Source organism: Halyomorpha halys, unplaced genomic scaffold (assembly GCF_000696795.3).
Source record: "Halyomorpha halys isolate HHAL.00 unplaced genomic scaffold, Hhal_1.1 Scaffold399.1, whole genome shotgun sequence".
NCBI classification, from domain to species: domain Eukaryota; kingdom Metazoa; phylum Arthropoda; class Insecta; order Hemiptera; family Pentatomidae; genus Halyomorpha; species Halyomorpha halys.
In genome coordinates this window covers 29,278-41,771 of record NW_027107556.1, presented here as the reverse complement: position 1 = coordinate 41,771, position 12,494 = coordinate 29,278, and the positions used below count along the sequence as shown (strand labels likewise).

The window sequence follows — 12,494 nt, the reverse complement described above, 5'->3', positions numbered from 1 at the left end:
ATGTAAAAAAGTAAGATATTGGAAGATCATACATCTTATATTTTTACATTTTATACCCCTGTTATTTTACACTTATGTTTTTGTTTTCCTTTTGTAACTATATGTTTGTATCTTTTTTAGCCCTGAAGAAGCCCTGCAACGTGGGGCGAAACGTTGGCTCATTAAAATAGTGTAGTTCTACTATTTGAGTTTTTTTGACTGCTCATGGACCATATTCCTTTCATATTTAAATAATAGAGAGATAATTTTCTGTAATTCTAGTTTATTTATAGTTTTCAATTTACAAGTTATTTTTATTTTCTTTAATTTCCTTTGTTCATTTTTATATAAATGTTCATTCATATATTTTACATTGCTTTTAAGCATACCTTAGTTTACTTTTATTTCCTATTATCTTATTCTCTTTCTGTGTTACTTTATTTAAGTAATTTGTATCTTCTTTAGCCCTGATGGACCATCTTCTATTCACTACACACAGTTAATCAATGATCTTCCAATATTCTTAAACATGTATTTCAAATCAATAAATGAAGAGTGGAGTAATGAATGAAGTACATAAATTCATTCATAACTCTACTTGTAATTAATAATTGTTCTATTTATTTAGTGTACATTGTTCATTTTTTATATAACTTTCTGTCTATATTGTTATAGTTTTATCGTAGTTTACAAATTTAGTATATTGTTTTCATTCAGCCCTATAACGTATTGTGAAGGTGGTGGTTACTCATAATTAGTTTTTTCTGCTATTTTATGTAGCTTTCTAGACCTCTGCCCATACCATATTGTTACAATTAATTATATATCATATTGACAAGATAAATAAAAAAGTCTGCCAGGTACATAGCTCAATTAATTAATTAATGATAAGTAAGCGGAAGTGGGGTGGTACTGGACCATTTTTGGGTTAAATTATCTGATCCATCTTCGAAATATAATATGTCTAGAAAAATACGTTTCCACATGTAAGCAAACCAAATTTGACCCTGTAAAACGTAACATGGAAGAAAAAAATTTTCCATTCAAACTATAATAATTTGTACACTTTCTAATGGAGTACTAATTTTCACTAGAGTGAAGAAACAATAATTATAGGCCATTGTTTTAGTGTAAAATTAATTCCTTAGACAAAAAATCAGTATTTGACAAATTAGTGTTGTAATATGGAAACTCCTAAATTATGTTTTCAGTACTAATCTTAACATTTTGAATTAATGTTACTTCGGACTGAAAAAGATTATGATATCCACATATAATCTTCTCACTTCTTTAAATAAAGTCCAAGGTAAGTCTTAAAGATTCTTTACCATTAATTTAAATGTCCAAAGTTTTGGCTATCCTCAAGGACAATATATTAAATAACACCTTTTATTATACAATCATTTTTAATAATTTTAACAAACAACAAATAAACTTGAACTCATTTATACATTACAACCAGATTATAAAATCATAATCTTTTGTTTATATAAAATAATTTGTATCCCAGTTAAGCATAAAACATTTTTATTCATATTATTCATATACCAATCAATACATTTGGGCTAATTTTAAAATACAACAATAAAAATTTATTTATATTTATTCTTTCACAACCTTTATTTAATCTCAACTTTCTTCTTTATTTTCCGTCTGTTAGTGTGTTTAAATTCTGTATTCCTGCATCTACTTTTCTGTTGTTTTTTTTTTTATATATGTCTCCTGTACTTTTTTAACTATATATTTTACGTAATTTTTTAATTTTTATTCTTACCATTGTTACGTAATTTTTAACTCTTATCATTGTTTATTGAAGTTTATTTTATATTAATACTATTTTATGCTAATACTATTTTATGCCTTCCTTCTTTTTATTTATATATAATTTTCTTATCACTTAATTTTTACATAATATTTATCCTACCTTAATTTATCTTATTTTTGTAATGTTCTTGGTTGTTTTTTGTATCTTTTTAGCCCTGATGAAGCCCTGCAAAGTGGGGCGAAATGTCAAACATTAAACAGTTAAAAACGATTTGTTCTTTTTGACCCAAACCTTCACCATCTTCTTATATTTAAGTAATACGGTCAACTATATATATATATATATATAAAACAATAAAAATTCTTTTATATCATAAAAAGCTGTTTTGAACCATGTTGTTCTGGATTCAGTTCAATCTTACTTATATAATCTTCTCGCTTCTTTTCCATTGGTTATTAAAATTGTTAAATAAAATTTATATTGTATGACAAAATATGTTATTTAATAGATTGTTCTTGAGGAGGGCCATGTTGGCCCAACGTTAAAGTAATAATGAAGAATGTTTGAGACTTGAATACAAATTATTTATTTATGAAACAATTACCAAAACCAGTGTTAAAGAACTGGGAAGATGATTGAACTTTATCCAGAATGACCTGGTTTGAAACAACTTTTAATGATATATAAGAAGAATTTTTATTGTTGTATTTAGAAATTAGCGCAAATGTATCAGTAACATGAATAAGAATCTTTGAGACTTAACTTGGATACAAATTATTTTATATAAACAAAACATCATGATTTTGTAACTTGGTTGTAATGTATAAATTAGTTCAAGTTTATTTGCCAGGACTGTCCAAACGCAGGCTCTCTTCATTTGAATGAGTTGATATTAAATAAATCTAAATAATTATTTTGTCATTTTCATAATCTATTGTAACTCCCGTTTTATTAAAATAATCAGAACTGGTTATTACTGGATTGTTCTAAGTAAAAATGGCTATAGTAAACTTTGTAATGGTTTGCTCTCAGAGCTGAGTTGTTACCTGTGAACTTGGAGATGATGGGGGAGGAGGCGACCAGGGCTGTGAAGTACACCAGGAGGAACAGCATCTCGTTCTGGTTCCAATCCTCTCCCCTCCACCGCTGTCCGCTTCCCTGCCGTTCCGCGTCTGCTGAGGTTTCGATAAACCTCTCGAAAAACAATTTTTTGAAATTTATTTCATGAATTAGTTTTAAAACATTCTGTGAATGATAATAAAGCCAATATCAATATCCAGTAAATTCGAACAGTAGCGTAGCGTGGGTGCCAGCCGCTACACAATGGCAATTCGCGGGTACGCAAGCATCTGGAAAGATAATTTGGATTGGCTGGTACAAGTTGGGCCGAATTTCGACCCCTTGAGTGTCAGTTTTTGGGCACAAGTCAAAGGGCGCTTGTGCTGCATCCTCGTGTTTGATTTCAGTTTGCATTATTTAGAACTGCCAACAAATAAATGTTTGTGCTTTTCGGGCTTTAATTGATTAAAGAATTTCTCCAACCTTTGGAAAATCTAATCAAACTTCCAAAAACGTGGAGGTTAGGGGGTGAGCTTTCAGGGAAGTGACGGTTCGGAACGTTGTGGTTTAATTCCCACCTGGGGCAGTTAAACATTCATTCTTCGGCGGTCCCGAAGAATGAATTTTGACACTCCCACCTTGGGGTTAGTATGCAGAGGCAACCTAGGTAGCCGCCAAGGGTTGGCAAAAATGACCACTAGGCCAACTTGCCGGACTTGTTCCCACACCAAATACCAGTAGGGGTGGTGAGCATGTGCAGTAAACCGCCCTATATATGTAATAATATACAATTACTCCAAAATTTAAAAGGCTCTCTCTCTTTAGAAGAGGAAGGAGGAGTCCCTCTCTTTGGATCTTTCAATACATCACCAATAGCTCAATACAAAACAAATAATAGCACGCAAGTTAATAACAATGACGAATACAAAAACAAAACAAATAAGGCTACCCAATGACAGATTTACAATTTAACGTAAGATTTGGTTTCCATTTTTACATAAGATTTGGTTTCCATTTTTACATAATATTTGGTTTCCATTTTTACATAAGATTTGGTTTCCAAGCTAACAGGTTCGTTTTATTCTCTTTTTTCCCCCTTTCTTTATTTTACACCCCTTCTTTTATCCATTTTCCTTACCCACGTTATTAGTTATGTTCAATATATTGTTATTGTTGTTTTCAAAATAATTTTTTTTTCCTTCTATTCTTTTCTTTTGTTACATTTTACTTATATTTTGCCTCTTTATCAATTATTATGGTTACATGTATTTTCTTTCTCTCAATTTTCTTTTTCTTTCCATATTTTATTTTTTTAATTATTAATAACTAATATGTTCATACTCCTTTGCATTATATCACTTCATTTTTACTTCATTTCCTTAATTATGTTATTTTACCCACTTTTTCAATTACCTATCTATACATTTTATTTTCCACTTCTTTCATCACTTCATTTTATGAATCCTTGATGCTCCTTATTACGTCACAAATAAACTCATTCATAAAGACCTTAACATCCCATTCGTTGCAGATTTGACCCAAAACAGATATGCGTCTTTTTATTCCAAACTCCTTAACCATCCTAACCCATTAATTCTTAATCTTTCATCCTTAACAATCCCTGATAATCCTCCGAGGCGTCTGAAAAGAAGATGGCCACGGGACCTTCTAGTTTAAATTAATGTTTGAAGTACCACCAATGGGTGGTTCCTTCCCAAGATTTTCAAGTGTATATGAAACATACAACATATTTACTTATTGTATTATTTTGTACAGTTGTAAATTACAATAAATAAATAATAAAAAAAAAATCATTTTATGAATTCTATTCTGTAAAATTATTCACTTTATGTTATTCTGTTTATATTTTATTTTTTATACTCTAGCCGAAATATTGACACGATTAAATAAGTTACATCAACTTATTTGTGTTTCATTTTGACCGCACCCGCAAGCATCTTCTCCTCGGACAGATTACAAGCTCGCCACTTGCCGCAAACCAACACTTATACAAATGCATGCCAACACACGCTTGTTTTGTTCTTTTGATTTTTTCTGGTTATTACGTTCGATTTACTCTAGAAACATAAAAATAAAGAAAAATCATGAACAAATTTTCCTCTATTTTTGTGTTTCTCTGAGTTATGGTTGTTTTTACAGATGAAGGCCTGAAATTCAGTTCGAAACGTAGGTATAAATAAATAAGATTTTGTATATTTATGTATTTTTTACCAACCAATTTTACACCACAACATAATTTTAATTGCTTAAAGAATTTAAATTTCCCCATCCTTCGGATTCAAAAATTAACTTTTAAGATTGTATATTTTAAAATTTTATCGATTCGGTATATATACATTGTTTCAAATCATATTTGAACTCCCTCCCCTAAGAAGTTGTTATAGCAACGCAATCGAGATAAAGATATTTGGAGAAGTAGCCCAGAGGACTGAGGACAATATTAAGATATATGCGCTCACCGGATGACAGCCATCTTCCACTTTGTGCCACCAATTGTCCCATCTATCGCTGACCTTTCCTCTTCGCCCAATGTTGTCAATGCCTTCTAGTTTATCTCATCTCGTGGATCGGCAGGTGACTGAATGTTCAAACAGTTATCTAAATGTATATAAATGAAGTCACTTAGACGATCCAATAGTTGAGGTACCTGCGGGCTCTGCTTATACATTGATTGAGACGAAACAACGTCCACCACACGATGACTGGTAATCTGGGGTTATATGATTGGAATCTAGGATGGAGTATAGGCGTTTCAAAATGAGTTTTTCGAGGATTTTGCCCATGATCGGTAATAGAGAGGTAGGACTGTAAGAGGATGTGTATTCTGGCGGCTTCTGGGGTATCATTTTGACTATAGATAATTTCCATGAGTCCGGAAAATATGTGTTACGGGGAACGGCGTAATATATGCAGGTGACGAATAGTATGGTTTTTCGAGGACGATGTTTTAGGATATGGGATGTTATTAGGTCGTATCAGGGAGCTTTGGGGTAACCTATGAATGATGCTGGATATTTCTGAAGGATCAAATGCTTTAGGCGGCAGGATCATTTGGATTGGAATATTTGGTTCTGCTTCAATACATTCAAGGTGAATTGGGTTTTAGAAAGGTATTGTCTGAAGGTTTACAATTTTTGTTCGTCAGTTCTGGTCCAGATTTGGGATTCGGAATCTTTGAAATTCAGCAGCTGTTTGGTGGTTCTCCATAATGATTTGTCATTAGTTGTAAGATTTTCTGTAAAGTTAAGTAAATTTTGAATTTTCTAAATTATTCTTTAAGTTTGTAAGTCAATTTGTTGTAATACGTTTCGTCAGTTGGATATCTAGTCCTATGCTACTTCGACCTTGCTCTGTGCTTTCCCCTTATTAAGATACGAATATGCTGTGGCAGGTTGAAAATGTAACATGGAAAGGGTGAGTCGAAATGATTACCGAGGGTAATTGGATTGGGAAGAATAAGGATTTAAGGATAAGGATGCAAGAACCAGTATAGGAAGTGTTGTCACTTTTGTAAAGGTGTGTCCGTTGAGTGAAATGAGTTTCAGGCAGTAGGGCGATGTCAATGTGCTCTTCATGGTGATTTGATAGACCATTGGCATTCCATAACAGTCTTGCCAGGGACCTTGAGCTTATCGTGTGAAATTAAACGGGATTTCGGATGGGACTCGTGTTAGATGGTTAAGCAGGGGTTTGATGGTCTCTTGAAGATCTTTCAAGAAGGATGTAAGGATAGAGGAATTTCCATTGGATTTTCGTAATGAAGTTTTGGATCAGAAGCTTGCAATGGATAGTTTGTGTGACCAGGAGTGCTGAGTGAGGGGTGGGCCCTTCGTGGTATATGGGGAGCTAGGGTATGGGGAGCTGTGTCGGTTTTTAATGGTAGCATGGACGAGGAGTTTATCGGAACAGTTGACGAAATGGAACAGGGAGTGAGCGTTGCGGTGGTAAGTTTACCCAAAGCCTTGGTAAACAAAGAATCTACAAACGCCGGTATACACACGTTTGTTTTGTTCTTTTCCTTTTATTAATCATTACATTCGATTTCCATTGTAAAAAGGAAGAAAATATCGATATGCTAATGGATGATAATAATTCCCATAAAAAGAACTACATTACCTATAAATTCAACCTTCCTTCTAAAATGTTTATCAAAAACTTGTTAAATTAATTATCTTTATAAATATATATTTTTCCTATGTTAAATCCAAAATAAACTGCTAAAGTTAATAAATATGATTTGAAACAATGCATATATACCGAATCGATAAAATTTTAAAATATACAATCTCAAACATGAGCACAATGTATAAGCAGAGCTCGCAGGTACCTCAACTATTGGATCGCCTAAGTGACTTCATTTCTATAAATTTAGATAACTGTTTGAACATTCAGTCACCTGCCGATCCACGAGATGAGATAAACTAGAAGGCATTGACAACATTGGCCGAAGAGGAAAGGTCAGCGATAGATGGGACAATTGGTGGCACAAAGTGGAAGATGGCTGTCATCCGGTGAGCGCATATATCTTAATATTGTCCTCAGTCCTCTGGGCTACTTCTCCAAATATCTTTATCTCGATCGCGTTGCTATAACAACTTCTTAGGGGAGGGAGAAAAAATTATTTGTTATATTTTTATAAAATTTCATCCGGACTTCACAACTCTTTAGGTTCAGTTTTTTCATCTATATGTTAAGGAAGTTATCAAGTCATAAAAAAAAACTATTCAAACATTTATAAAATACCTGTTTTTTAAAGTACACATTCACCAAACAATGGTGTGAAAGGGTTATTTGGATTGCCTGGTACAAGCTGGCCTGAATTTGAAGCCGATCCGTCGAGTGTTGGTTTTTGGTAACGAAGGGCGCGTGTACTCCATCCACACGCTTGTCTTGTTTTCAGTTTGCACTGTTTTAGAATGATGAGGTGTTTACCTATAAAACGTAAATTAATATGAGGAGAATATGGTCGGGAGTGTGGTAAGTCTAATGTCTAAATGTCTTTATAAATCTATATTTGTGCCATGTTGTTATAAAAAATAAACTGCTAAAGTTAATTAACCAGATTTGAAACAATGTATTTAAACCGAATCGAAAGAATCTTTAAGACTTAATTATTGAATCCGGTTGGGAGAATTTAAATTGTTTAATTAATTTAAATACGGAGAGCAAAAATATTCATCTATTGGCAGTTCTAAAACTATGTATGAGGAGTTGGGGGGGGGGGTGCGGTCAGCAAAGAATTCACAAATATCCAAAACGTATTTATTTGTGCCGACGTTTCGATCTCAATTTCAGGCCTTCATCAGGGCTGAGAAAACAGAAAAGAGAAAACAACCATAACTCAGAGATACAACAAAAAAAAATAAATAAAGAAAAGGGAAAAGGAAATTAATAAACAAACATATTTTCCTACATATTTAATTATTAGTTCCATTATATTTATGTTTTTCTCAGTTATGTTATCTCTTTTTTGTTTTTTTAGCCCTGACGAAGACCTGAAATTCAGGTCGAAACGTAGGCACAAATAAATAAGTTTTGATTATTTGTGTATTTATTTGTGCTCTCCGTGTTTTAATTAACTAAAGTATTTCTCAAACCATCGGATTCAATAATTAATTTCTGTTTAAGATTGCATATTTTAAAATTCTATCTATTTGGTCTAAATAATTTATTTCAATCTTATTAATTAACTTTAACAGTTTATTTTTTATTTAACACAGTACTAATATAATTTTTTGAAGAGATTAAATGTCTAGTTAACTAAATTAAAAAGTTTCTGATAAAAATTCTAGGACGAAGGTTGAATTTCTATGCAATTTAGTACTGATTATACGAATTTTTATTATCCACAACCTGCACTGCTGATGTTAACGTTTCTTTTCGTTTAGCTTGTCTTTATTTTCTTCCTTTCTATAATAAAAATAGAGTAAATGTAATGTAATAGCCGATAACAGTCAAAAGAACATACAAACCTTTGGATGTCGACGTTTGTTGCTCCCTTTGTTTGCCAAGCATTCGTACAAGTTTTGCGTTTGCGGCTAGTGGCAAACGTGTAGATCCAGCATTAGGTATTATTATTAGTTTTAAATTTGTATTCGTCATTGTCATTAACTTGAGTGCTATTAATATTTGTTTTGTATTGAGCTATTGGTGTTGTATTGGAAGATCCACCATTCACCTCCTCTTCTTCTAAAGAGCAAAGGATTTTAAATTTTAGTATATTTTAAGGGGTCTCTACATGTTGGGCAAGCCATGGCGAACTCAGAGATGTACGAGCATGTGGATGGGTGGCTTGTACGAGTTGGCCTAAGCTCGTTGCCGATCCGTCGAGAGTCGGTTTTTTGGACACAGATCAAAGGGGTTCGTGAGAGCGCTCGTGTAGCATCTCCACCATTGTTCTTTTTCTAGTTGCAACTGAGAGCTGTTAGGAGGTTAAAGGTGTTTGTTGGTACTTTTTATGATAAGTTTTATATTTAATCTTATTTATTTATACTTAATTTCCTTTCATTTTCTTTTTTTGTAATAAAAATAATATAATCCCAGTGCAATAGCTGAAACCTCTTCTACGTCCGCCATGCTTGCCTCTCTGAGTAACACTGACATGTGGATGGTCCGCTGTTTGTTTACCGAGCATTTGTACAAGCCTCCGATTCGTGGCGAGCGGCCAACATGTGGATCCACCTTTATATTTTATACTACACATATATGGTTTTCTACTGGACATGTTCACCACCCCTAACCTCTAAAACGTTTGGAAGTTTGATTAGATTTTCTCAGAGTTATACTAGTGGTGTTTGGTCTATCTTTTGTGGTTGTTGTTGATTTTTTTCACTTCCTTTAACGCACATAACTTTGAATTTTCTTATGGAATAGGGTATTTTTTTTTAACGCTCTAAACTTCCCATTTACTACAAAAACTCTTATACACTATGGTAATCAGACCTATTTGGACATACGGCATTAAGCTTTGGGACTCCAGCAAACCATCAGATTACTCCTGCGTATAAACCTTGCAATCCAAAATCCTCCGTTAAATTCTTGATGCTCCTTATTTGCCACAAATAAACTCATGCAGAGACCTCAACATCTCATACTTGCAGATTTGGCCCAAATAGATATACATCATTTAATTTCAAAATCCTTACCCATCCAAACTCATTAGTTCTTAATCTCTCATCCTTAACAATTCTTGATAATCCTCCGAGGCGCCTGGAAAGAAGATGGCCACTGGAACTTCTATTTTAAATCAATGTTAGAAGTACCACCATTGGGTGGTTTCATCCCAGGATTTTCATGTGTTGTGAAAAATGTATCAAATTTACTTGTATCACTTTTTGTAAAGTTGTAAATTTCAATAAATACATTTTTGTTTTCGGATTCATCCAATAAATAAAAATTTCAGACGAATTTATATGAGACACTTTTTCGACTTCTCCTGCTTTGAAAACATAAATCTCCAGAAACCGAAAACAATTTTTCACGGTTTTTAATGTTTTTCAACAGAAGAACGTATTGAACCTTATAGTTTTATAATCCATTTTCCAATAATAATCCATTATCATAATATTTCCAGTAAACCCAAATACCTGACATGATGATAATACAGGAAAGACAATATTATATTGACGATATAAATGTCTCTACAATTTTTGCAGCCTCCAGAAAACGTCGGATCATTAAAGTGTTCCATATGATTTCGTCTTAAAATTCCATATGCTGTCAGAATGAATGTGAAAATTACCATATTCCATAAGAAATTCCAAAATTAGATGAGGTAGAGAAAAACTGGATACGGTTAAAAATTAATATCCTCCAAAGATAACCACATGCTATTGTTATGAACCAGCAAAATCAAACGAAAATTCCAAAAATGGTTAAGATTATGAAGGATTAACATGTACACAGGGACATCCTCTACATCTAATCGAGGAATAGGATCAATTTGTGCCAGAGGATTCCTCAATGAAGGTTATTCATCTCTTTGAAGTGTCCCCTCCCTCATCATTGAAATATTTGAAATTTTTCAGAGTTTTGATAGCCCCCTAAGAGTTTTAAAAATTATCTCAAATAATCAAAGTGTTTAAGTTTATAGTTATAAGATGTCAAAGGTAGACAAAAGTTGTGCGTATTTTTTCGACTCTTAAGCAACAGAAATGTTTCTTAAAATTATTGAGAACTCTAGAATTCTTAGGGGAGCTTCCAGAACTCAAATATCTTTTAATTTTCACCACTCAGTATGATATTATTCGATCAAAAATTTTTGTAAAATGTTTTTGTCGTTTTTTGGGAATTCTGTTAGCCCCCCTAAGAGTTCTAAAAATTATTCTTTATAATCAAAGTGCTACAGTTCATAACAGAAGTTTTTTTTTTTTATTTTATTATTTTTTTGGCTTAAAAAAAGGTCCATTTGAAGACCTATACAGCATCAGAAGAGTTAAGGGTGTCAAAGTTGGACAAAACGTGTGGTTGCTGCGAGTATTTTTGAATGGCAATCTTTATGTTTTAAACAACATGATTATTTCTGTAAATAATTAACAACTCTCGAACTTTTGGGATTATCAGAACTCTAAAAAAGTTTCATATATTTAGAGGATGGGGGGCCAACTTCACAGAGGTAGGAATTTTATTCGTCAAATGTTTACGAGGTTAGTGATATAAACATATCTAAATGTATTTTTGAATACAGTTTTTATTTATTCATTGGTTATGCGTTATGGAACTGATTCAGTTTACATTTTAGCCAAAAATCGTAGCGAAGATACTGTCCCAAAACTTCTCCTCGCCAATCTCATCATCGACAACGGTTTTCTTGATAGAAGGTCCTTCGATATCGGTTAAGGTGATTTTCGGGTAATTATCTTGGACTGGTATCCATTCTCGACTCAAAGATCTAGGAAAAGTTTAAAAAAAAAAAAAATGTAAACAACAAACAAGGTTAAGTCTAACAATAATGATATTTCACTCACCCATTCGCAGCAAATGACAACCATACGTCCACCATCTCTTTTGACATTTCGATATCTGCCTCAAGAGTGAGCTCTTTGAATAAAGGGGTATCCGTTAGGTAGAGGGCGTCGTCTCCATGGCTCACCCCTGAAACAGGAAATAGCTTCATTATCTTCTTTGGCTTAGTTCTTAAATTAGCATCATAAAACTTATAAGAAGATCGTTCATTGACGCGTAATTAATAAAAGGAAGATGGTCCGGGCGGTCAAGGAACAGCTTATGTAGTACAAAAACTATTTAGTAGGCGTGGTATCCGGTACGCCATATTTGACAGTTGACAGTTTCTGCCGCATCCCCAGTGCCATAAATGGCTAGGCAGAGGGATTTAAAAAAGAAGTTGATAGTTACTCAATACGTGCGCACAGTTTGTTGTCGATATTGGTTTTTTTGAATTACTATTAATTATCAGTCACTTTTTTAATTAAATATTATAAAAAAATATTTTTACTGTTTTAGCTTTCTTTTTTTTTTTTAATAAACAACTTTGACCATTATATCCTTAGAATTTCCTACAACATTCCCACTCCCTTGCTTATACCAAAGACAATTAGTTGGCGAAGCCTTGATTCCTTAACCATAGAAAACATTGGTCCTTACCTTGACGAACTTTCCCTTTCCTTAGAACCCATCTATTCACTTTTATCCATTGATGACATGGTCGAAT

The 12,494-nt window shown here is 33.0% G+C and overlaps 1 protein-coding gene across 1 annotated transcript in view; it reads right to left on the bottom strand.

Annotated features, from left to right (window-relative positions):
• Positions 1-11,495: 11,495 nt before the first annotated feature.
• The window catches only part of LOC106682272 (esterase FE4), an 18,778-nt gene continuing 17,779 nt past the window's right edge, over positions 11,496-12,494 (bottom strand). The window contains exons 9-10 of the mRNA XM_014423027.2: positions 11,791-11,917; positions 11,496-11,714 (exon numbers count right to left, since the gene is read on the bottom strand). Of these exons, the coding sequence (XP_014278513.1) occupies positions 11,561-11,714; positions 11,791-11,917 (281 nt within the window). The 3' untranslated portion in view covers positions 11,496-11,560. The remainder of the gene's footprint in view (positions 11,715-11,790; positions 11,918-12,494) is intronic.